The 26,147-nt window shown below is 45.0% G+C and overlaps 1 protein-coding gene across 1 annotated transcript in view; it reads right to left on the bottom strand.

Moving 5' to 3' along the window:
* LOC126188786 (carboxypeptidase B-like) overlaps nt 1-26,147 on the bottom strand; it is a 180,101-nt gene that overhangs the window by 48,496 nt on the left and 105,458 nt on the right. Inside the window, exon 4 of the mRNA XM_049930399.1 lies at nt 14,889-14,976. Coding sequence (XP_049786356.1) covers nt 14,889-14,976 — 88 coding nt within the window. The remainder of the gene's footprint in view (nt 1-14,888; nt 14,977-26,147) is intronic.

The raw sequence follows: 26,147 nt of genomic DNA, 5'->3' as shown, positions 1-26,147 counted from the left end.
ACTGATGACGTGGTTTATGTTCAAGATGTGGTACAAAAAAGGAGTACTTCACATACATCTTCGTTCATCTAGAGGAGGGTGTTGAAATAGATTTTCTATCAATGTACATGATTCATCACACGTGCATTTGAAGTCCTTTGCTGACACTCACGTGGGGAGGTTTCCTGTTAATGTTGTTAATGACGGCTTTAAGTCAACCAAACTACACTAAATTGTACACGACTCAATCACAACTGGTGCACGCTGAAAGAACAACGGAAAACATAGTTAAATGTGTGGTAAATGATCTGCAGCGGCATCCCCCTATGTCTAGATGCATCAGTCTACCATTAAATCACACCTATTTAAAACCCCTCTCAAGTGATCAATCCATCTACTTTCTATCATCCTTTGACGCAGATCCACACCAATTTAGAGACAGAGGGTTCTCTTTTCCAGGAATAAATCAAAGTCAGCAGTCGACAAGACTGTATTCCTAATACCTCAATAGACATATCAGAATGTTACTAAAAAGCATGCAGCAACTGTTCTTTATGGTATTTGTTAGGTGACACTACATGGCAGTGACTGGTAGAGAGAATGAAGAAGAACATTGTAAATACGGTTTGTTAGGATTTAAAACCCCTAAACAGTCTTGCACAGTTTAAAACACAGCATTCATTCAGCAGATGTATATTGTAGCCCCTAGCTGGAAAAACAACGCTCTTTAGCTATAGACACTTCATAAAAATCTATAAGGTGACTACTGATAACTTTGGGGTCATAACTGGGCATGTGATCGGACATATATAAATTTATTAATCTCCATTTGGCGGTCATCCATATTAAACATTCTATTCCAGCCACCTTATCGCTTTCCGCGAATATGTCTGTTTCCCTGGTTGCCAGTGCTCCCATCTCAACTACGCTACTGGTCACTAAAATTGCTGCACCACGATGACGACGTGCTACAGACGCGAAATTTAACCGACGGGAAGAAGATGCTGTGATATGCAAATGATTAGCTTTTCAGAGCATTGACACAGGATTGGCACCGGTGGCGACACCTACAACTTGCTGACATGAGGAAAATTTCCAACCGATTCCTCAACACGAGGAAAGTTTCCAATCGATTTCTCATACACAAACAGCAGTTGACCGGCGTTACCTGGTGAAACGTTATTGTGATGCTTTGTGTAACGAGGAGAAATGCGTACCATCACGTTTCCGACTATGATAAAGGTCGGATTGCAGCATATCGCGATTGCGGTTTATCGTATCGCGACATTGTTGCTCGCTTTGGTCGAGATCCAATGACTTAGCAGAATATGGAATCGGTGGGTTCAGGAGGGTAATACGGAACGCCATGCTGGATCCCAACGGCCCCGTATCACTAGCAGTCGAGATGACAGGCATCTTATCCGCATGGCTGTAACGGATCGTGCAACCACGTCTCGATCCCTCAGTCGACAGATAGGGACGTTCGCAAGACAACAACCATCTGCACGAACAGTTCGACTACGTTTGCAGCAGCATGAACTATCAGCTCGGAGACCATGGCTGCGGTTACCCTTGACGCTGCATCGCAGTCAGGAGCGCCTGCGATGGTATACTCAACGACAAACCTGGGTGCACGAATGGCAAAACATCATTTTTTCGGATGAATCCAGGTTCAGTTTACAGCATCATGACGGTCTCACCCGTGTGTGGCGACATCGCGGTGAACGCACACTGGAAGCGTGTATTCATTATCGCCATACTGGCGTATCACCCGGCGTGATGGTATGGGGTGCCATTTGTTACACGCCTCGGTCACCTCTTGTTCGCATTGACGGCACTTTTAACAGTGGACGTTACATTTCAGATGTGTTACGACCCGTGGCTCTACCTTTCATTCGATCCCTGCGAAACCCTACATTTGAGCAGGATAACGCACGACTGCTTGTTGCAGGTCCTGTATGGGCCTTTCGGGATACAGAAAATGTTGGACTGCTGCCCTGGCCAGCACATTCTCCAGACCTCTCACCAAATGAAAACGTCTGGTCAATGGTGGCCGAGCAACTGGCTCTTGACAATACGCCAGTCACTACTTTTGATGAACTGTGGTATCGTGTTGAAGCTGCATGGGCAGCTGTACATGTACATGCCATCCAAGCTCTGTTTGACTCAATGCCCAAGCGTATCAAGGCCGTTATTACGGCCAGAGGTGGTTGTTCTGGGTACTATTTCTCAGGATCTATGCACCCAAATTGCGTGAAATGTAATCAAATGTCAGTTCTAGTATAGTATATTTGTCTAATGAATACTGATTTATCATCTGCATTTCTTCTTGGTATAGCAATTTTAATGGTCAGTAGTGTATAACTCATATTCCTCTTGCTGTCCCATACTCGTTCCCATTTACAAGAATTTTCCTGCGCCCAGAAGGAGACATGCAAGTACTCCCTCATTCCTCTCAATTTCCTCCTAATTTTGGCGCAGATTCTCTCAATTTATACGCATTTTCTATCAATTTTCGTAATTTTATCGTGTTTATGTCACTTCTCGCCACGTATTCTAAAACTGCGACGTAGAAGGGGCAGGTGCGCTGTTTACAGACATCTGCAAGATGAGTGGGCTGTATGTATGAAAGTCTGCCGTTTAGCCAAGACAACTACTAGGATCACGGTTTAGTGCTACTCAGTATATAACAGTGCACTCTGTCTCGTAGTGGTATTTGTTGTTGTTACTAATCCTATCACGTGGTAGGGCCTTTCCTCCCTCTTAGCCCTGATGTAACTGAGTGAACAAACTTAGGAATTCTACAGTGCTTTATGAAATACACTTAGCAGACCTGTAGTGGTCAGTAATTCCGTAACAATGACGATTATAAACTTACGCCGAAATTTGAAATTCCAACTATGATTTTATACTGCACCACTTCCATCGAGATATAAAATTCACGATAGGTCAATTTATTGTTTCAAATAGTGGTACTGCCAGAAAACACACCAGTCCCACCACTCTGTGGATAGTCCAAGGACATATCATGAGATTAAGCTGAAATTTGAAATTCTTTGGTACTTCCAACTATTGGACTTCCTGCCAAACTCTGCTAGTAATACCAGTAGGAGGCAAGGGAACAAAAATCTAGAAGGTTTCGAAAACCAGGCGCTTGTGGGTTCGAATGCTGCCAAAAATACCACTCCTACTATCCACCAATCGGATGCAAGGGAAAACTGCCCCTCACAGAGGGTATCAATTTAATTAATTAATCAATCAATGTGATAGAATGAAGGAATAGTTTCAAAAGATCCATCGCTGGTGATTTAGCAGGTATCCACTGCTATGTTTATGACAAGAGGAGTTAGTGTGGCACATGACAGATGCTCACTGGGCGGGAAGCAGTCATTTGAGAGCTTGAGAGAGAAAGAGAGAGAGAGAGAGAGAGAGAGAGAGAGAGAGAGAGAGAGAGAGAGCACTTGTTTTGATAGCAATTTCTCAGGTATCAGTATAAAAGAGGTGCCACCATCCAATGCAATGTTCGGGATTCCAAGATCAAAGGAGGCCAATATGTGGTCCGTTTTCGGTGGCTTTTAGTATTGTGATCTGTAATTAGGACATTGCATGGATTTTGACCTCCATGGTTGCACCTGGACAGCAGACACATGCGTGGGACATCCCAAACAGTGGCTGCTATACTGCACTTCATTCCATTCCTCGGTGCTTACAGTTATAATGTCATAGGAAGTGGGCTGGGGATGCAGATTGAGCTGTATCTAAGTGAGGGAGCCCTGTCTTCTGCTAACTGATTAAATAGATAAGATGCACCAATATGTTATTGACATTGATTTGAGATCCTACCACTCCAGCTCAGAGTGACTCTTCATCAACCAAAATTTTCTGAGAGGGGTGGTGAGGAAGAGGGTGAGGGGTGGAGCAGGAGCATCCTCTGGTGGTGGCACTGTGTACTATCTCAGTCTATCCCTGCCTGTCAATGTGAACACACACCATGAAAATTTTACAGCCGGTCAAGACTTCGAATCTGCAGAACTGTAATTATGGAATTAGGACATGTAGTTGTTGGATTTGATCTTTTCCCGCCAAATAAAGAGATTGAACCGTTGATTATTTAATTTTTCAAATACACAGTATACCCTCTGCTATGTAATTGACATTGACTTCAATTTCGTATCATGATATTCATTCTCACCAGCACATAGTGAGACCTTTTCCCACAAATATCCAGATGAGAGGGGGGAGGCGAAGTGGGGGATGGGAGGTGAGGTCTGAGGGATTTCAAGGAGGAGGATGGATCCATTAATTGATCGATTTAATTAATTACTCAATTAATTTGATATCATAACTGTGCTTGTATAGGCAACGGGGAGTGGAGAGGGTTGGGTATTTTTCTGAGGGTGTGGTGGGGAGGAAGCGAAAGGGGTGATGGTTTCATAGAAGGACAGATTATCCACAGAAGGTCATAAATGAACCCTCAGGGGTCACAAACCACTTAGCAGAATCATAGGCTAAGGTGAGGGGAAGGGAACATAAATCAGTCAAGTTAGGCCCTGAATGCATGCTATCCACATTAACAAATTGGTGTAGAATGAACATCACCCTACTACACACACTACAGCCATAAAAGTTCAATCATTGTTTGGCAACATGAAGTCCATTGGTGGCTGCAAATGCTCAACAAGTAGCCGAATGTAAAAATTTTCAGTCAACGATCAGTTCAGTTGAACCAGAGGACCCAGAGGACCCAGTCCATTCCACGTAACCATAGCACACACCTTTATGGAGCCACCACCAGCTAGCACAGTGTCTTGTCGACAACTTTGGTCAATGGCTTTGTGAGGTCTGTGCCACACTCGAACCCCAGCTCTCATCAACTACAAGTGGGACACATCTGCCCAACCACAGTTATCCAGCCACCTATGGTCATGAGCCAAACTCTGGCTCCAGTTGTCAGAGACTGTAGTCATGTGTGTGTTTGTGTGAGTGTGTGCATGTGTGTATATTGTCTATTTTGACACAGGTCTTGTTTTCCAAAAGCACACTCTCTGACAGTCGTTTTGTTGTGCCATTCTGCGACTCAGCATATCCACTATATGGTAAGTAGCAACTATCTTTTCATTATATTTTTTAAATTTATAAATCTTTATTAACAGTTCTTGTAACATATCTTTAATAAGCATTTATATTTGCAATGAAAACTGGAATTTTGTATAGAATATGAAATAACCATTTGAAGACAAACACTTTTAATAAAAGTGATTGTCTTCTCTAATTTGTAATTACATATTGTTTTTAATAAAATCGATAGATACGTGCTACTAAGCATATACTTATTGAATTTTGTATTTAAATGATTTAAGTGTGCTAACTGAACAGGGAAAAAGTGGAAAGAATAATGCCCAAAAAGAGACTTGAACTACGGGCCCATTGATAGGTTGTCCCGAGCGCTACAGACTTTTTTCATGTTTATGCACTGTACGCTTCACAGAAACGCTCATAGAACATACATGTTTGGCGATAAACTCGGCAGCAACCGGGAACAGAATCCAGGTCACACACATGGCAAGCAAGTATTATGCTACAAAGACAGGCAGCACACTGGAAACTTAGTTGTCTTTTACAGAGGTAAAAATACTTAGAAAACTTCGAATTCGAGTTTTCGAGACTTTCTCATGGCTGTCTTCAACTGCTGAGGTCGATTTATATTTGAATGCTGAACTTCAACGTAAATATAAAAAATTTACAAAAATGCGATTGCTGTGTGGCCTCCTTGTTATATGGAGAAGAATGGGTGGATGTAGACGTAACATCAGGTGTACCACGCGGGGTTTGTTGGCAGCACTGCTGTTCACGTTTTTATTAGTGATATAGCAAACAATATTGTTAGTTACTTCAGACATTTCGCAGATGATACAGTTGACTACACTGAAGTGCTGTTTCAAAAACATTAGCACAAACATACTATCAGATACTGATAAGATTTCAAAGCCATGTAAAGGTCGGCGGATTGCTTTAAATGTTTGCTAATGTAAAGTAACGCACTACACAAAAAGCGAAACACATGCGGCATCATGCGCTACCTAATATGTTCCAAAACGCCGCGCATTTAAAGTGAATTTTCTAAGGCTCACACCCTCGGGTTCTATTGGTAACAGAAATGAATATTCATGTGTTTTCGGTAGCGCTTGGGATAGAGATCACTTGTATACCGAAGGATCACCTTGCTTTAACTGTTCTGCTGTACAGGTACAAAGTTTGAATAGTACACATTACCTCCATCTCGGGAAAATGGAGCACATCGGTTGCTTCTGTTTGCACTGTATGTAGTCTCTGGTGTGCCTTGACGGGCTTGCGGAGGTACATGTAGTTCAAGGCCGATTCTTGATAAAACTTGAAAAACATGGTTTTTTGGGTACCAACACAGAGCCGCGGATTCCAAGCCGCCTTTGCACAGAAAATGGCTGGAATTTTGACGATATATTTTTTATATCAACCTTGAACAAATGTTTCAAATGACCCTAAGCACTATGAGACTTAACATCTGAGGTCATCAGTCCCCTAGACTTAGAACTACTTAAACCTAACTAACCTAAGGACATCACACACATCCATGCCCGGGGCAGGATTCGAACCTGCGACCGTAGCAGTCGCGCGGTTCCGGATTGTGCGCCTAGAACCGCTCGGCCACCGCGGCCGGAGGAGAGGAATGAAGAGAAGAAGAAAGTGATAGTGAGAGACAGACTCTATGAGAATGACACCGAGGAGGAGAGAGAGACAGTGAGAAGAGACAGCAGTAGTGGAAGGAATGAACGAGACAGCAGCATCAAGAGAAAGAGGGAAATAGTGACAGTGAAAGGAGACAACATTTGTAGGATAGAACGTAGGGGACTGTCGCTGTGAAACAGTGACAGAGACACAAATGACAATGAGTTGGGTCGAATGAGAGTGAGAAAGTATATGTGGGAACGGATGGGTAGCGACTTACAGTGATGGACAAGTGGGTGTGAGCGAGTTACAGTTAGGGAAGCTTGTGGGGGTGAGAGGTGAGTTGCATGTTAAAAAAAAGTGCGCTATGTTCGTGTACAAAAACTTTTGGGAAATTTTTTAATAGCGCTCAGGAACGTAGAATGGGGTAGCTGGTGCCACACATTTCAGTCAGATTCCTTTAATAAACAGGAGCTTTTTTGTGCTCCGATAGAAACATTTTTCCTCTATTACCAATCGTCTGATATAAGTGTGTAAACTTTTTAGTCAGTTCCACCTGTGCTCGAAGTTTTGTGGTAATATTCAGGCTGATAACCTCCGAGATAAGCGCGTACCTAATCAACAACCTGCTCCAGCTATTGAAATTGTCTCACTAGACCCCACGAACATCTTCATCAACAGTGGACGACCTGGTTTCACAGTACAGGCAAATGACTTCGAGGAAGTAGAACAGGTGGTGACGAGAGCTTTGGTAGCGTTTGCTGATTACCATGACAATAATCATGTTGATTCAGACCGACACAAAGCTCAGACCTGCGCTTTTGACCTGCGAAAGAAACAGGCAGGAAGAAAACTAAAAATGATTTAGAAAGGCATCGAGCTGCAGCACTGTTTTACATCCAAATGCCTTGGAGTTACCTTATGCAGATCAATCACTTACTAACGGCACAGCGTGGAAACCAAACCTCATCCGGAAACTTGTTGGTAGTAACTTGGGGGGGGGGGGGGGGAGGGCAACCCCTGGTGGCCCGTACGTCTGCTGTGGCACTCTCTGGGCTGGTGAACATGCCTGCCCAGTGCGGTACAAATCCGCTAACTCGAGAAAAGTAGACGTAGCCCCCAATGAAACTGCAGGGTCAATTACTGGATGCCCGAAACCAACACGTATTGATAAACTGTACGGTGCGGCAGGCACTAATCCTCCCCTCGCAAATTCCGAAAGGAAGAAAATGAGTTACACCCACAGCATGGACATACTCCAACGAGACCTAGGTTGAAGTCTAAGAAGAGCTTTCTACAATCAACATCTGCACTGAATGCATCAGCCAAGAAAGCCAGAGAAAAGCTATGGGCAGGGTTTAAGCCAGTAGAGTCCTTACCCGCCACACACAACTTGAGCTGGGCCACAAGGGCAATCTAATGAAACTGGTAAACTTACAACACTATGTGAATCTAGAGAAAACACACAATGGAACATCTGCGGCAATGCTTATGTTGCCATGCTTCTTGCAACGAAGAGGAATTGTTCAAGGCAGAAAAAATGATGCCGCTCGTTTCAGGGCAAAGATTAGGTTATTTCAATTTTATTTGTGTGAATATGAACACTGAAGCTCCAAGAAACTGGTATATGCATTCGTATTCAAATATTGAGATATGTAAACAGGCAGAATACGGTGTTTTGCTCGGCAACGCTTATCCAAGACTACAAGTATCTGGCGCAGTTGTTAGATTGGTTACTGCTGCTACAATGGCAGGTCATCAAGATTTATCTGAGATTGAACGTGGTGTTGTAGTCGGCGCACGAGCGATAAGACACTGCATATACAAGGTAGCGATAAAGTGGGGATTTTCCCGTACGACCACTTTACGAGTACACCGTGGTATCAGAAATCCGGTAAAACGTCAAATCTCCGACGTCGCTGTGGCTGGGAAAAGATCCAGCAAGAACGGGACCGACGACTACCGAAGAGAATCGTTCAATGTGACAAAACTGCAACCCTTCCGAAAATTGCTGTAGATTTTAATGCTCGGCCATCAACAAGTGTCAGCGTGCGAACCATTCAACGAAACATCATCGATATGGGCTTTCGGAGCCGAAGGCCCACTCGTGTTCCTTCGATGACTGTACAACACAAAGCATTCGCCTCGCCTGGGCTCGTCAACAGCGACATTGGACTGTTGATGATTGTAAAAATGTTGCGTGGTTGGACGAGTCTTGTTTCAAATTGTATCGAGCGGATAGACGTGTACGGGTATTGAGACAACCCCATAAATCCGTGTACCCTGCCTGTCAGCAGGGGACTGTTCATGCTGGTGGCGGCTCTGTAATTATGTGGGGAGTGTGCAGTTGTAGTGATATGGGACCCCTGATATGTCTAGACAGGTGACACGTACGAAAGCATCCTGCTGGTCACCTGTATCCATTCAAGTCAATTTTGCATTCAGGCGAACTTGGGCAATTTCAGCAGGACCATACGACACACCACACGACCAGAATTGCTACAGAGTGGCTCAAGGGACACTCTTCTGAGTTTAAACACCTTCACTGACCACAAAATTCTCCAGGCATGAACATTATTGAGCAAATCTGGGATGCTTTGCAACGTGCTGTTCAAAAGAGATTTCAATCCCCTCGTATTCTTACGGATTTACGGACAGCCCTGCCGAATTCATGATCTCTATCCCCTCCAGCACTACTTCAAACATTAGTCGATTCCCTATCGCGTCCTGTTGCTGCACCTCTGCGTGCTCGCGAGGCCGTACACGATATTAGGCAGGTATACCAATATCTTTAGCTTTTCAGTTTATAAATGCATTTCATTTTATTACCTGAAATTGTAAATTTATAGAATCCTCTGTGTATTCTTCTGACTGTAGTAAATAAATAAGCAATGGATGAATTTCCATATTCAGTTTGCCACTCAGAACAAGGAATTAGGTAAAGGTGTGATATTCAAGGCAGGGCGGGCCGGAGTGACCGAGCGGTTCTAAGCGCTTCAGTCTGGAAACGCGCGACCGCTACGGCCGCAGGTTCGAATCCTGCCTAGGGCATGGATGTTTGTGATGTCCTTATCTTTAAGTACTTCTAAGTTCTAGGGGACTGATGACCTCAGATGTTAAGTCCCATGGTGCTCAGAACCATTTGAACCATTCAAGGCAGGTAATTGCACGAAGGACAGACAGCATGACTGGTTTAAAAAGTCGCAAAAAGAATTTATTCCTTTAGTTCCTGAATTGCCGTACCATCATAAGAAAAGTAAAATTTCAGTCAGCTCTGCACCAATGCGTTGTTCCTCAGCTTTCCTTTGAATTAAGAAATTTATTTGCTTCGGCTCTTCATATCAGTAATCGTAATTTCCAACAGGAATTGCTCAGTCCAATTTAATTAACTACACTCCTGGAAATGGAAAAAAGAACACATTGACACCGGTGTGTCAGACCCACCATACTTGCTCCGGACACTGCGAGAGGGCTGTACAAGCAATGATCACACCCACGGCACAGCGGACACACCAGGAACCGCGGTGTTGGCCGTCGAATGGCGCTAGCTGCGCAGCATTTGTGCACCGCCGCCGTCAGTGTCAGCCAGTTTGCCGTGGCATACGGAGCTCCATCGCAGTCTTTAACACTGGTAGCATGCCGCGACAGCGTGGACGTGAACCGTATGAGCAGTTGACGGACTTTGAGCGAGGGCGTATAGTGGGCATGCGGGAGGCCGGGTGGACGAACCGCCGAATTGCTCAACACGTGGGGCGTGAGGTCTCCACAGTACATCGATGTTGTCGCCAGTGGTCGGTGGAAGGTGCACGTGCCCGTCGACCTGGGACCGGACCGCAGCGACGCACGGATGCACGCCAAGACCGTAGGATCCTACGCAGTGCCGTAGGGGACCGCACCGCCACTTCCCAGCAAATTAGGGACACTGTTGCTCCTGGGGTATCGGCGAGGACCATTCGCAACCGTCTCCATGAAGCTGGGCTACGGTCCCGCACACCGTTAGGCCGTCTTCCGCTCACGCCCCAACATCGTGCAGCCCGCCTCCAGTGGTGTCGCGACAGGCGTGAATGGAGGGACGAATGGAGACGTGTCGTCTTCAGCGATGAGAATCGCTTCTGCCTTGGTGCCAATGATGGTCAAATGCGTGTTTGGCGCCGTGCAGGTGAGCGCCACAATCAGGACTGCATACGACCGAGGCACACAGGGCCAACACCCGGCATCATGGTGTGGGGAGCGATCTCCTACATTGGCCGTACACCACTGGTGATCGTCGAGGGGACACTGAATAGTGCGCGGTACATCCAAACCGTCATCGAACCCATCGTTCTACCATTCCTAGACCGGCAAGGGAACTTGCTGTTCCAACAGGACAATGCACGTCCGCATGTATCCCGTGCCACCCAACGTGCTCTAGAAGGTGTAAGTCAACTACCCTGGCCAGAAAGATCTCCGGATCTGTCCCCCATTGAGCATGTTTGGGACTGGATGAAGCGTCGTCTCACGCGGTCTGCACGTCCAGCACGAACGCTGGTCCAACTGAGGCGCCAGGTGGAAATGGCATGGCAAGCCGTTCCACAGGACTACATCCAGCATCTCTACGATCGTCTCCATGGGAGAATAGCAACCTGCATTGCTGCGAAAGGTGGATATACACTGTACTAGTGCCGACATTGTGCATGCTCTGTTGCCTGTGTCTATGTGCCTGTGGTTCTGTCAGTGTGATCATGTGATATATCTGACCCCAGGAATGTGTCAATAAAGTTTCCCCTTCCTGGGACAATGAATTCACGGTGTTCTTATTTCAATTTCCAGGAGTGTATATAAATAATGAACTATTTTCGATTTTGTTAGAATAATCAAACGAGTTTTATCAAAATGGTGTAAATCTACAGCGCTTCCTGTAGTTTCAATCACAATGCCCGCTTTCGACATGCATTGGATTACGATGAAAACATTTTAATTGCTTGCCTTCGTCACATACGGCGAAGAATCACTGTGCAACAATAGGAGCCTGTTTTACGTAAATTTATGGGCAAGAAGTATACAGACTTCTGCCAACATCTACCGAGCCAAACTAGGTGGCTGGAGCTCACTATCAAAGTTACTATCTGCAACAAAAGTTGGGAAATTACTCATGTTCTGTAGAGTAGACAGTTTTAATGTGATAAATAGTAATAAAATAATATCGATAGAACTGAAGAGAAGATTTGAATGGATGTAAAGGCAGTGTGAATAAATAGTGCTGACTAATGGCTAATAACGTTAACAATAACATTGGTACTGCTACTGCTGACGCTGCTAGTTACACTGCCACTACTACTACTAATAATACGGATTGTATTTTATTGTATTGTATTGTATTGTGTGTTAACTGGGGGCTTAGAAACGACGGAGAGGCTCCGTCCCCGCCGCAGCCGCAGTGGTCCACAACCCCACGGCGACTACCACAGTACACTTTACCCCTCCGCCGCCCAACTCCGAACCTCTATTTCAGGGTTATTGTGCGTTCGGCCCCCAGTGGACACCCCCCCCCTCCCCCCAGGGAACGTCTCACACCAGACAAGTGTATGTTTGCGTGGTAGAGTAATGGTGGTGTACGCATACGAGGAGAGCTTGTCTGCGCAGCAACCGCCGACATAGTGTAGCCGAGGTGGAAAGGGGGCGCCAGCCCGCATTCGCCGAGGCAGATGGAAAACCGCCTAAAATCCACCCACAGACTGGCCGGCTCACCTGACCTCGACACAAGTCCCGCCGGGCAGATTCGTGTCGGGGACCAGGTGCCTCTTCCCTATCCAGAAAGCCGTGCATTAGACCACACGACTAACCAGGTGGGCAATAATACTGATAGTGGCAGATACGAAAAGTGTTTATAGGTTTACAAAAGTATTTTCTGGCATAGTTTTCCGAGCCATAGAACCTTACATTCACAATGAGGTAGCAGAAGTCATGGGATACCTTGTAATATTGTGTTGTAATCTCCTTTCTCCCGGTGTAGTGCAGCAGCTACACGTGGCATGTACTCAACAAGTCACTAAGTCACTAGACGTCCCGTTATAGCCCTTCTTAGCTGCGAAATCGTTCCTGGTGCAGGATTTTGCGCACGAATTGAGCTCTATATTATGTTCATAAACGTTGGATGCGATTCATGTCGGGCGATATGGGTGGCCAGGTCATTCGCTCGATTTGTACAGAACTATTGGCGCCCGGTGACACGGCAACTGTTATCCATACAAAATTCCATCGTTGTTTCGGAAAATTAAGTTCATGAATGACGGCAGATAAAAGCCGAACATAACCATTTCCAGTCAATGATCAGAGTTCAGTTGGTCGAGAGAACCCAGTCCATTCCATGTAAACACAGTCCATACCTTTATAGAGACACCGCTGGCTTCCACAGTGCCATGTTGACAACTTGGGCCCATGGTTTCGTAGGGTCTGCGCCACACACGAATCCTACCCTCAGCTCCTACCAACTGACCAGGCGAAGGTTTCCCAATAGTCTAGGATCCACTCGATATGGTCACGAGCCCAGGGGAGATGCAGCAGGTGATTGCTGTTGTTACCAAAGGTACCTGCGTTGGTGATCTGCTGCCATAGTCCATTAACACCACACGTCGCACCACTGTCGTAACAGATACGTTCGTTGTACGTTCCACATTGAATTCTGCAATTATTTCACGCGGTGTTGCTTGTCTGCTAGCACTGAAAACTCTATGCGAACGCCACTGCTGTTGGTCATTAAGTGAAGGTCGTCGGCCACTGCATTGTTCTTGGTGATAAGTAATGCGTGTGTGTGTGTATGTGTGTGTGTGTGTGTGTGTGTGTGTGTGTGTGTGAATTCCTAAGGGACCAAACTGCTGTCGTCATCGGTACCGATAAGTAATGTCTGAAATTTGGTATTCTAGGTACAAGCTTGATACTGTTGATCTCTGAATACTGAATTCCCTAACGATTTCGGAATGCGCCTAGGTCCAACTATCATTCCGCGTTCAAAGCCTGTTAATTTCCGTCGTGTGGCCATAAACATGCCGGAAACCTAATCACTCCAATCACCTGAGTACAAATGACGGCTTCGACAGTGCACTGCCCTTTTTTATACCTTATGTACGCGATACTACCGCCATGTGTATGTGTGCATCTCGCTATCCCATGACTTCTGTCACCTCAGTATATGCAACATTTACGAAATTAAGAGCTCTTTGAAACTGTGAAGAGCCCATTGGAGTAACGAGTGCGTACAGCGACAAAGGTAGACATTTTCGCTTCTTTACTAGATATTTCATTCACTATCTTTTGAAGCTTAAGCTGTTATTCAGTTCCCTGACACAATAAGCGAGATGATTTCACAGTCGGTATCATATTACAAGAAGGTGTTGGAGAAACTGAATGAATGATGGAACGGGACAGAAACGATTTTATTCTGATGAGAACGAATATTTCTGCTGTGTTGTTCAGTTAGGAACCTTAAGATCGAGGAGAGATATGAGGGAAAGTGTACTTTCATGAGTCAGTAGAGGAGGCAGAGTATGTGGAAATTCTGCGCCTGTCTGCACTTAGTCGAGATAGCTTTTTGTAAGATGGAGAAATATGATTAGAACGCCGCAGACACATGGAAAGCAGGTATTCATCACCAGTTCCACACACCGGCACTTTGTCCGCCGCTCGTGGTCTCGCGGTAGCGTTCTCGCTTGCCGAGCACGGGGTCCCGGGTTCGATTCCCGGCGGGGTCAGGGATTTTCACCTGCCTCGAGATGACTGGGTGTTTGTGTTGTCCTCATCATTTCATCATCATCCAGGAAAGTGGCGAAATTGGACTGAGCAAAGGTTGGGAAATTGTACGGGCGCTGATAACCACGCAGTTGAGCGCCCCACAAACCAAACATCATCATCATCACACCGGCACTTTTCCTGAGGAAAACCTTGCATGCCTGTTATTCCCAACTGCATTTTCATTACACATTAGTAACATAACTTTGATGTTTCTAGCTGTCTTCTTCTTCTGTGTTTGGGGCTATATACGTGACAAAGCATTCATAAAATCTGAGAAACAGCATTTTCAAAGTATTATTAAAGATTTATTAGAAACAGCACAATAAGAAATTAATTTCTGGAACGCCTTCGGATGCGCTAATTACGAAATGTCAGTCAGATGGAGAAACGTTAAAGTAAATCAACACTAGATGTAATGAATATTTATGAATACTTACCCATCCAATGGAAGTCAAAGTTCCTGTTCGCATCCACTCCTACGCATTCAGCAGATGTTGGAGATCGCGTCTTTCTCCACAGTCGCTCCTGTAACATTTTGAAGGACGATAATTGGTGAGAATACGGAGGTGATCACGTATGACATAGTCAAAATGAGGATGCAGCGATCCATATGCTGTAAACTGCAGTATTTGTATTAGTCTGTGATCCCAACAGGCTCTGTTATTTCGTTTGATTTCTATACCCTTGGCCGAAATTATTGAGATCCAAAAAATGGTTCAAATGGCTCTGAGCACTATGGGACTCAACATCTGAGGTCATCAGTCCCCTAGAACTTAGAACTACTTAAACCTAACTAACCTAAGGACACCACACACATACGTGCCCGAGGCAGGATTAGAACCTGCGACCGTAGCGGTCCCGCAGTTCCAGACTGTAGCGCCTAGAACCGCACGACCACTGTTGATATCCCTAGAAATTTTGCACATGTGCAATATAAGTTACAGTAAACAAAACCATTGGTTAAAATGTTGTTTGCCAGCATCAAAAAAGGCCGAAAACAATGATCCACCTCAGAGTCATCAATAAAACATCTGGTATAATAAACTTTATCATTTGGATGTTTCTCCGTGTACTATTCAGTTTGTTACATTCGCTTCTTGTGGACACGTATCACTAATCGAGTGCTCTTTTCCTGATTAGGTGTGTGACATCAATGGTACTGTTGCGCTGTGCCGAAAGGAAACGAATTTAGTTTAGAAAAACGAGTGCAGATAAAGCTTTTGCAAGAGCAAGGGAAATCGCAGGTGGAGATTTGGAAAACTATGAAGTGTTCCTACCGATTCGTACAATATACTACTGAGCAATTCACCATGACCGAATAACATGTTAATAGGCCCAGAACAAACAAAATGTATTAATTTCAAAACCCATGAAAGAATTGTCTACAATATTTATTCACATTTCAGATTTTTGTGTGACCTATGACCATTGCCGGATGGGCAAGGACGTTGTGATCTGAGGCTGCATGAGCACTGCAGAAGTGGGACAAAAGGTCACGTGTAAATCTGCTTCAGGAAAATATCATCGAGCTTCTGGACTGGTCTGCCCAATCACCTTACCTAAACCAAAAAGAGAATTTACAGAGTTTATTGAACTGCCAAGGCAGGCGGCACACAATTAAGAAGAACTAAAAGACTGCCTGCGCCTTGGGTGTAGCGCCATAAGTGACGAAGATTGCAAAAGGCTAGAGTTGTGTCTACCAAAAATAATTTCTGCTGTAATAAGGGCTACAGGTGGCCCCATAAATATTGATTTATTGTTACTAATAAACATTAAAAACTGTAATAAATTGTTTCTATCTACTTAATACTCTTATTTTTGACAACTCTCAAAGCTACCAAGGGGCCCAATACTTTTGGTCAATTGTGTAGGTTCATCAGCAATGAGAAGCTTCAGTATTGTGTTCTGTCTTTAACATGCAGACAACTAGCATTTTGGTATTGCCTGTCTTAGCGAACGGGTGACTATGTAATGCATCACCCAAAGTTATGATGCAATGTCGACAACAGATTTATTACCTAGTGGGACTGCAACTGCTGTGTTCGGACGTGGGCTGAATTGGCATCCCTTCACTCCCAGCTTCAGGCAGTGTTGGCTTCGGTCACACAGCTTGAGGCTGTTGCCAATGGGCATCACTGTGGGGGTCCGGATGGTAGTTTGTCGGGGATGGCCACCTCGTCCCACGCATCCTCCGATCGGACTGCGGCTGTGGCTGCCCGGCTGACCCCTCACCCGTGGTAGAGTGGGAGGTCGTCTCGAGGTGTGGCAGGGGGCGAAAGACATTCCAGAGGGCTGAACGGAAGGCTCTCCAGTTTGTCTGATGAACCGGTTTCAGGCTCTGTCCCTGGCTGATACTGATCTTCGGCTGGACATGGCTGCTTGTCCTGTTCCAGAGATTGCCCCTCAGTCTGCAAGATCCGGGCGGTCGCAGAGGGTGGGCTTACTGGTAGTTGGGAACCCCAACGTCAGGCACTTAATGGGGCCCCTTAGGGATATGGCAGCCAGAGAGGGGAAGAAAACCAATGTGCACTCCGTGTGCATACCGGGGGGAGTCATTACACATGTGGAAAGGGTCCTTCCAGATGCCATGAAGGGTACAGGGTGCACCCATCTGCAGGTGGTCGCTCATGTCGGCACCAATGATGTGTGTCGCTATGGATCGAAGGAAATCCTCTCTGGCTTCCGGTGGCTATCTGATTTGGTGAAGACTGCCAGTCTCGCTAGAGGAATGAAATCAGAGCTCACCATCTGCAGCATCGTCGACAGGACTGACTGCGGACCTTTGGTATAGACCCGAGTGGAGGGTCCGAATCAGAGGCTGAGATGGTTCTGCGACCGGGTGGGCTGCAGATTCCTCGACTTGCGCCATAGGGTGGTGGGGTTTCGGGTTCCGCTGGATAGGTCAGGAGTCCACCACACGCAGCAGGCGGCTACACGGGTAGCAGGGGTTGTGTGGCGTGGAATGAGCGGTTTTGTAGGTTAGATGGCCGCGGGCAAGTACAGAAAGGGCAACAGCCTCAAAGGGTGCGGGGCAAAGGCAGGACATGCGGGGACCATGCAGCAATCGATATTGTAATTGTAAACTGTCGAAGCTGCATTGGTAAAGTACCGGAACTTCAAGCGCTGATAGAAAGTACCGAAGCTGAAATCGTTATAGGCACGGAAAGCGGCTGAAGCCAGAGATAAATTCTGCCCAAATTTTTACAAAGGCACAGACGGTGTTTAGAAAGGAGAGATTGCATGCAACCGGTGGTGGCGTGTTTGTCGCTGTTAGTAGTAGTTTATCTTGTAGTGAAGTAGAAGTGGATAGTTCCTGTGAATTATTATGGGTGGAGGTCACACTCAACAACCGAGCTAGGTTAAAAATTGGCTCCTTTTACCGACCTCCCGACTCAGCAGCATTAGTGGCAGAACAACTGAGAGAAAATCTGGAATACATTTCACATAAATTTTCTCAGCATGTTATAGTCTTAGGTGGAGATTTCAATTTACCAGTTACAGACTGGGACACTGAGATGTTTAGGACGGGTGGTAGGGACAGAGCATCGAGTGACATTATACTGAGTACACTATCAGAAAATTACCTCGAGCAGTTAAATAGAAAACCGACTCGTGGAGATAACATCTTGGACCTACTGATAACAAACAGACCCGAACTTTTCGACTCTGTAAGTGCAGAACAGGGAATCAGTGATCACGAGGCCGTTGCAGCATCCCTGAATATGGAAATAAATAGGAATATAAAAAAAGGGAGGAAGGTTTATCTGTTTAGCAAGAGTAATAGAAGGCAGATTTCAGACTACCTAACAGATCAAAACGAAAATTTCTGTTCCGACACTGACAATGTTGAGTGTTTATAGAAAAAGTTCAAGGCAATCGTAAAATGCGTTTTAGACAGGTACGTGCCGAGTAAAACTGTGAGGGACGGAAAAAACGCACTGTGGTTCAACAACAAAATTAGGAAACTACTGAGAAAGCAAAGAGAGCTTCACTGCAAGTTTAAACGCAGCCAAAACCTCTCAGACAAACAGAAGCTAAACGATGTCAAAGTTAGCGTAAGGAGGGCTATGCGTGAAGCGTTCAGTGAATTTGAAAGTAACATTCTATGTACCGACTTTACAGATAATCCTAGGAAGCTCTGGTCTTTCGTTAAATCAGTAAGTGGATCGAAACAGCATATCCAGACACTCCGGGATGATGATGGCACTGAAACAGAGGATGACACGTGTAAAGCTGAAATACTAAACACCTTTTCCAAAGCTGTTTCACAGAGGAAGACCGCACTGCAGTTCCTTCTCTAAATCCTCGCACAAACGAAAAAATAGCTGGCATCGAAATAAGTGTCGAAGGAATAGAAAAGCAACTGGAATCACACAACAGAGGAAAGTCCACTGGACCTGACGGGATACCAGTTCGATTCTACACAGGGTACCTGAAAGAACTTGCCCCTTTCTAACAGCCGTGTACCTCAAGTCTTTAGAGGAACGGAAGGTTCCAAATGATTGGAAAAGAGCATAGGTCTTCAAGAAGTGTCGTCGAGCAGATGCGCAAAACTATAGACCTATATCTCTGACGTCGATCTGTTGTAGAATTTTAGAACATGTTTTTTGCTCGCGTATAATGTCGTTTCTGGAAACCAAGAATCTACTCTGTAGGAATCAACATGGATTCCGGAAACAGCGATCGTGTGAGACCCAACTCGCTTTATTTGTTCCTGAGACCCAGAAAATATTAGATACAGGCTCCCAGGTAGATGCTATTTTCCTTGACTTCCGGAAGGCGTTCGATACAGTTCCGCACTGTCGCCTGATAAATAAAGTAAGAGCCTATGGGATATGAAACCAGCTGTGTGGCTGGATTGAAGAGTTTTTAGCAAACAGAAACACAGCATGTTGTTCTCAATGGAGAGATGTCTACAGACATTAAAGCAACCTTTGGCGTGCCACAGGGGAGTGTTATGGGACAATTGCTTTTCACAATATATGTAAATGACCTAGTGGATAGTGTCGGAAGTTCCATGCGGCTTTTCGCGGATGATGCCAAGTTGCAGCATTAGAAAACTGTAACGAAATGCAGGAAGATCTGCAGCGGATGGGCACTTGGTGCAGGGAGTGGCAACTGACCCTTAACATAGACAAATGTAATGTATTGCGAATACATAGAAAAAAGGATCCTTTATTGTATGATTATATGATAGCGGAACAAATACTGGTAGCAGTTACTTCTGTAAAATATCTGGGAGTATGCATGCGGAACGATTTGAAGTGGAATGATCATATAAAATTAATAGTTGGTAAGGCGGGTGTCAGGTTGAGATTCATTGGGAGAGTCCTTAGAAAATGTAGTCCATCAACAAAGGAGGTGGCTTACAAACCACTCGTTCGACTTATACTTGAGTATTGCTCATTAGTGTGGGATCCGTACCAGATCGGGTTGACGGAGGAGCTAGAGAAGATCCAAAGAAGAGCGGCGTGTTTCGTCACAGGGTTATTTGGTAAGCGAGATAGCGTTACGGAGATGTTTAGCAAACTCAAGTGGCAGAATCTGCAAGAGGTGCGCTGTGCATCGCGGTGTAGCTTGCTGTTCAGGTTTCGAGAGGGTGCGTTTCTGGATGAGGTATCGAATATATTGCTTCCCCCTACTTATACCTCCCGAGGAGATAACGAATGTAAAATTAGAGAGGTTCGAGCGCGCACGGAGGCTTTCCGGCAGTCGTTCTTCCCGCGAACCATACGCGACTGGAACAGGAAAGGGAGGTAATGATAGTGGCACGTAAAGTGCCCTCCGCCACGTAGATCATGAAGAGTAGGCTGAAGTTCAACACAGTCTTCGTGAAGGTTCAGTGTGTGATGAAGATGGTTAGTGAGGTACTGTGGGACGATGATGTGGGTCTGAAATTCTCTGAGGTTGTAGATAAAAAGAGCAGTCAGAGAGGGATGGACAAATATAGATACAACTAGGATTAATAGATGATATACTTCAATTGATCGACGAATCAAGGCAATGCAAACATATTTAGGAAAATGACTGATTACAGCAGCGTACGTAACTTAGGAACGAAATTAATACTAAATGTGGGGAATATAAAGAGAAATGGCAGCAGAAAAAATGTGAAACAATCAAAAACGAAATGGTTATCAGAAGGGAGTTGTTTCACTCTGGGAAAGTTTAAGGCACCAGTGAGACATTTTTGACGTTTCGCTGACCAATGGAGGCAAGAGTTCAGAAAAAAGACAATTTCATAGGGTTTGTCGATGTAGAACAAGTGTAAAGTATAAAGTGCTGCTAGATGTTTGAAATTCTAACCGTGAGGGCACAACATAAATGGAAAATGAGGAGAGAAGTCCTCGGATTAATAAGTGCGTATTGCGGAAAGACCCCTCCTGCTCAGTTTGTATGTCGAAGAGGCAATGACGGAAATAAAAGAGAGGTTAAAGTGTGAGGTCAAAATTCAGGGTGAAATATGTCAGTGATACGATTTCCTGATGCTGCCTTTTACTGATTGAAACTGAAGAAGTATTATGCGATCCTTTAAATACAATGAATAATGTACTGTGCACAGAATGCAGAACAAGAGTAAATGAAAGCTAGAAAACAGTAATGGGAGATACCAAATATTAGGTAAGTGATAAATTTTATTTCAGTACTGAGTATCAAGTGGTAGAGGAAGTGAAGGACTGCCCCTACCTTGGAAGCCGAGTAACACCAGATGGACGAAGGAAAGATGATAATATAAGAAGTGGTTTAGTACAGGTAGAGAGGGCATTCATCACCAAAAGAAGTCAGCTACTATCAAACAAAGGCCTTATTTTGAGGAAGAAATTTCTTAGAATGTTCGTTTACGAGACAGCATTCTCTGGAAGTGTATCATTGACTGTAGCAAAATCCATAAACATAATAATCCAATTATCAGAGATGTGATGTTACAGAAGGACACTGAAAGTTAAGTGAATTGATAAGATAAGAAATAAGAAGTCCCTCCACAGAATCGTCGGGGAAATAAATATCTGCAAACAATGACTAGAAGCGGGAACAGCATCATATGACGTTTATTAAGACATAAGGGAATAATTTCCATGTCACTATAGGTAGCCGAGGACGTAGAAAACGTTGGGGAAAGACATAGGATGGAAAATATCTGAGAAACAACTCAGGATGTTGGTGTAGATATACAGGGTGGAGAAAAATTTTGTCACTAAATTTTAACCCTGGAGAGCTGATGCCAGTCGGAATCAAAATTACTGATGTTGTGTAGGTCGACAATACATCATTTTTAAAACACGGAAACTTGGCGCCACGCGCTCCGATTGGCCATGGGATTGCCCTGTTGCCACTTGTCGGTTGACGGGCAGCACTACGGTTGTCGGTTCACACATAAAAACATCCTTCGCCCCACCACTGCCTCAACTTGATACGCATAGTGTCGAACAGGTCTTGCTATTTATCTCCACCTCACGTCAGAGGCATTCACATGAAGAGGAATTAACGGATCGCACTCAACCAGCTGCGAATAACATCAGGGCAACGCCAGGAATTTTTGAAAGATTTCGGCGAAACACCGTTAGGCATTACCAAGCTTGTGTCGCGTCAGTGGGTCGCCGTTTCGAGCACCTGTTTCAGTAAACAATGTCCTAACTATAAAAAATGCCCGTTTCAGGGCTGACACAATTTGTAAAAGACTTTCTGTATGCGAGCTAACAGCTGTTGACGGGTTTGTTCCAGTTATACCTTATCATGAAACTACAATAGATGTGTCGGGACCCTGGCGGATTCGCCCCCAGGCCCCCAGAGTGGAAGGCTGGCGCGCTACCACCGAGCGTGCGGGCCGCCTTGGATTCATCGCGATCTCCGGCAGGCAAAGCATTCGCAATCATGCGTTGTACAGAGCATCCGGCAATGGGGCAATTCTGTGGCCAATTGGAGCGCGTGGCGCCAAGTTTCCGTAGTTTATAAATTGTGCGTTGTCGACCTACACAACATTAGTAATTTTGGTTCCTACTGGCTACAGACATAAAATTTCGTAACACAATTTTTCTCCACCCAATAGATGCTAGAGGAGATTGGTTCCCGAAAGAATTTCTTTTAAAACTTGATTCTGCTTTTACAGTACAGACAGTGACTGTAGAGCCTATATTGGGCAGACTGAGTGTTTATGACTGTTGTGTGAGACTGTTTACGACTGTTGTGTGCTTGCATTCTGGACTACATTTAGACTGTGCTTCACAACATATGTGGAACTGGGATCATTAGATTGTGTGCACACAGGATGTAACAGACATAAGTGCAGATAATTCTATTGGTGACTGAGGACAGTATACTGAACAACACTACATCTGAATTTATGTCATTTGCAGACTAGTGATTGTTGCAACTGCAAATCGTATGTTTTTAGGTTGGTTAGTATCTCCAAGTACATGTGGCTAGAGCAAACCATTAATACTTATTCTCCTGTGGGCAGCATGTCAAGTGTTGAAGGGTTGACGTATGGACGCAAAACGGCTAGTCAATACTGAAGGGCGTAATTCATTTTGTGGTGCAGCTGCAACCGTGCGAAAAGCATCAGGTCAAAAAGTTTGAGGCGTATTTGTGGGAAGAGTATTCGATGCAGAGAAAAAAGCAACAAGCACACTGATGTGTGTACATAATAAGGTACCACGAAGGAAAATATCTGTGAGTATACCCTAGCATCCGGTATGGTACTCATTGCTTGTCTTTGCTTTCTGGATACCTAAAATGGGGAGATGTATATATCTGTGTCTACTGCAGATACTGAATTTTCATGCACAGTTACATTGTTCACACCTTGACCATGTACGCAAAAAGAACAATTACACTTTAACACAGCACCCCACTTCTCAACAGTTGAAAATGAATGTTCAGTCTCCTGATAAACCATTCCCAGATTTGGGAGAATTATCGTTGAAATTTTAGCAAAGAATTTTAGCGTGGCACAGTTTTGCACCCACTCATAAGAACGAAACTTACAAACAAACATGTTTCTCCGAGTGATTGGACACTTGAGTTATATTATTACGGCACCTGTACCAATGAACCAAAACAAAACTGCCATTTGTATCAGCGCCATCTTCGTGTCGGGGTGATAAATTTTCTCTCTAGTCTCACAGTCTTCAAAATAATTTACATGTATCTCAGTGCTGAATACTTACGCTATAGGAAGATATAATGCTATTTCTAGAAACGGCATATTATTCAGTTTTCTAGTCCCTTAGTATGCTTTCATTTATCCATATGTCATGTATTTCACTACTTAGAGGTTGAGCGCCAAATTTTATAATTTGTGACACTATCCCACCGTCACCAAATGAAGCTTCTTTTTCAGTTTATATTCATTTGGATTTGCTTTCCTTGCATTTCCGTGTCCTCTGTTAAAATTATTGCATGCAAAGTCCCACTGTTACGAAAACTGTTTTTTCATGTGATCCAAACATGTTTCAGTGGGATTATTTATTCAGATCTGTGAAATGTGAACTTTTTTTTAAATGGTAACTATTGTACAAAAATTAAGCTTCGAGCAGTTTTTGTTTATTTTTTGTCATTACCTTAATTAATTACGCAGGACCATTTGTATATTATCATGTACTGGTAGCTTGTCACCAGCCAACAAATGACGATAATGTGCATTCGGTTAGCAAGTTAACACATCACCTTACGTTTAAGTGCAATTTTCTTATGCCACGCTATTTCGCAAAAAAATATTTCTTGTTAGTTACGTTATGTTTTGGCAGATCCTTTTTCTTTCGATATGTTATGGTTAACAGCAAATATGTGATCGAAATATCTTGACACCAACAGAATTGACATTAACATAATTTGGTTTCAGGTGACAAGCTGTCAGTCCATAATGAAGTTCAAATAATTCCACATCACCATATAATGTAAGATTATAGTAAAGAGACATACACTCCTGGAAATTGAAATAAGAACACCGTCAATTCATTGTCCCAGGAAGGGGAAACATTATTGACACATTCCTGGGGTCAGATACATCACATGATCACACCGACAGAACCACAGGCACATAGACACAGGCAACAGAGCATGCACAATGTCGGCACTAGTACAGTGTATATCCACCTTTCGCAGCAATGCAGGCTGCTATTCTCTCATGGAGACGATCGTAGAGATGCTGGATGTAGTCCTGTGGAACGGCTTGCCATGCCATTTCCACCTGGCGCCTCAGTTGGACCAGCGTTCGTGCTGGACGTGCAGACCGCGTGAGACGACGCTTCATCCAGTCCCAAACATGCTCAATGGGGGACAGATCCGGAGATCTTGCTGGCCAGGGTAGTTGACTTACACCTTCTAGAGCACGTTGGGTGGCACGGGATACATGCGGACGTGCATTGTCCTGTTGGAACAGCAAGTTCCCTTGCCGGTCTAGGAATGGTAGAACGATGGATTCGATGACGGTTTGGATGTACCGTGCACTATTCAGTGTCCCCTCGACGATCACCAGTGGTGTACGGCCAGTGTAGGAGATCGCTCCCCACACCATGATGCCGGGTGTTGGCCCTGTGTGCCTCGGTCGTATGCAGTCCTGATTGTGGCGCTCACCTGCACGGCGCCAAACACGCATACGACCATCATTGGCACCAAGGCAGAAGCGACTCTCATCGCTGAAGACGACACGTCTCCATTCGTCCCTCCATTCACGCCTGTCGCGACACCACTGGAGGCGGGCTGCACGATGTTGGGGCGTGAGCGGAAGACGGCCTAACGGTGTGCGGGACCGTAGCCCAGCTTCATGGAGACGGTTGCGAATGGTCCTCGCCGATACCCCAGGAGCAACAGTGTCCCTAATTTGCTGGGAAGTGGCGGTGCGGTCCCCTACGGCACTGCGTAGGATCCTACGGTCTTGGCGTGCATCCGTGCGTCGCTGCGGTCCGGTCCCAGGTCGACGGGCACGTGCACCTTCCGCCGACCACTGGCGACAACATCGATGTACTGTGGAGACCTCACGCCCCACGTGTTGAGCAATTCGGCGGTACGTCCACCCGGCCTCCCGCATGCCCACTATACGCCCTCGCTCAAAGTCTGTCAACTGCACATACGGTTCACGTCCACGCTGTCGCGGCATGCTACCAGTGTTAAAGACTGCGATGGAGCTCCGTATGCCACGGCAAACTGGCTGACACTGACGGCGGCGGTGCACAAATGCTGCGCAGCTAGCGCCATTCGACGGCCAACACCGCGGTTCCTGGTGTGTCAGCTGTACCGTGCGTGTGATCATTGCTTGTACAGCCCTCTCGCAGTGTCCGGAGCAAGTATGGTGGGTCTGACACACCGGTGTCAATGTGTTCTTTTTTCCATTTCCAGGAGTGTAGAAAAGAGTTATTTTCACATTTCACAAATGAGAATGAAGAAAAGCCACTGATGATGGTATAGAGATGCTGAAACATGTTTGGGTCGTATGAAAAAACAGTATTTTGCATTAACAGGCAGGTCTAATATTCAATAACTTCAATTTATATACTACCAACTACCCCTCTTGCATTGCTGGTCTCCTTGCTTCTTCCCTTTTCTCTTCTCTTGCGTCTATAACCTCCTCCTGTGCTTGTAAATCTCTTGATACGTGGTCTGAATTGGTATTGAACACGTCTTCAAAATACTCTGCCATCATTACAATATTTTTCGTTGTTCTCTGATTATCCCCTATGTTGCCCAAAACTGGTCAG

This window comes from Schistocerca cancellata, chromosome 5 (assembly GCF_023864275.1).
Source record: "Schistocerca cancellata isolate TAMUIC-IGC-003103 chromosome 5, iqSchCanc2.1, whole genome shotgun sequence".
Lineage (NCBI taxonomy): Eukaryota > Metazoa > Arthropoda > Insecta > Orthoptera > Acrididae > Schistocerca > Schistocerca cancellata.
Note: the sequence above shows the minus strand (reverse complement) of the source record. Positions and strands in the feature narration are given on the sequence as shown.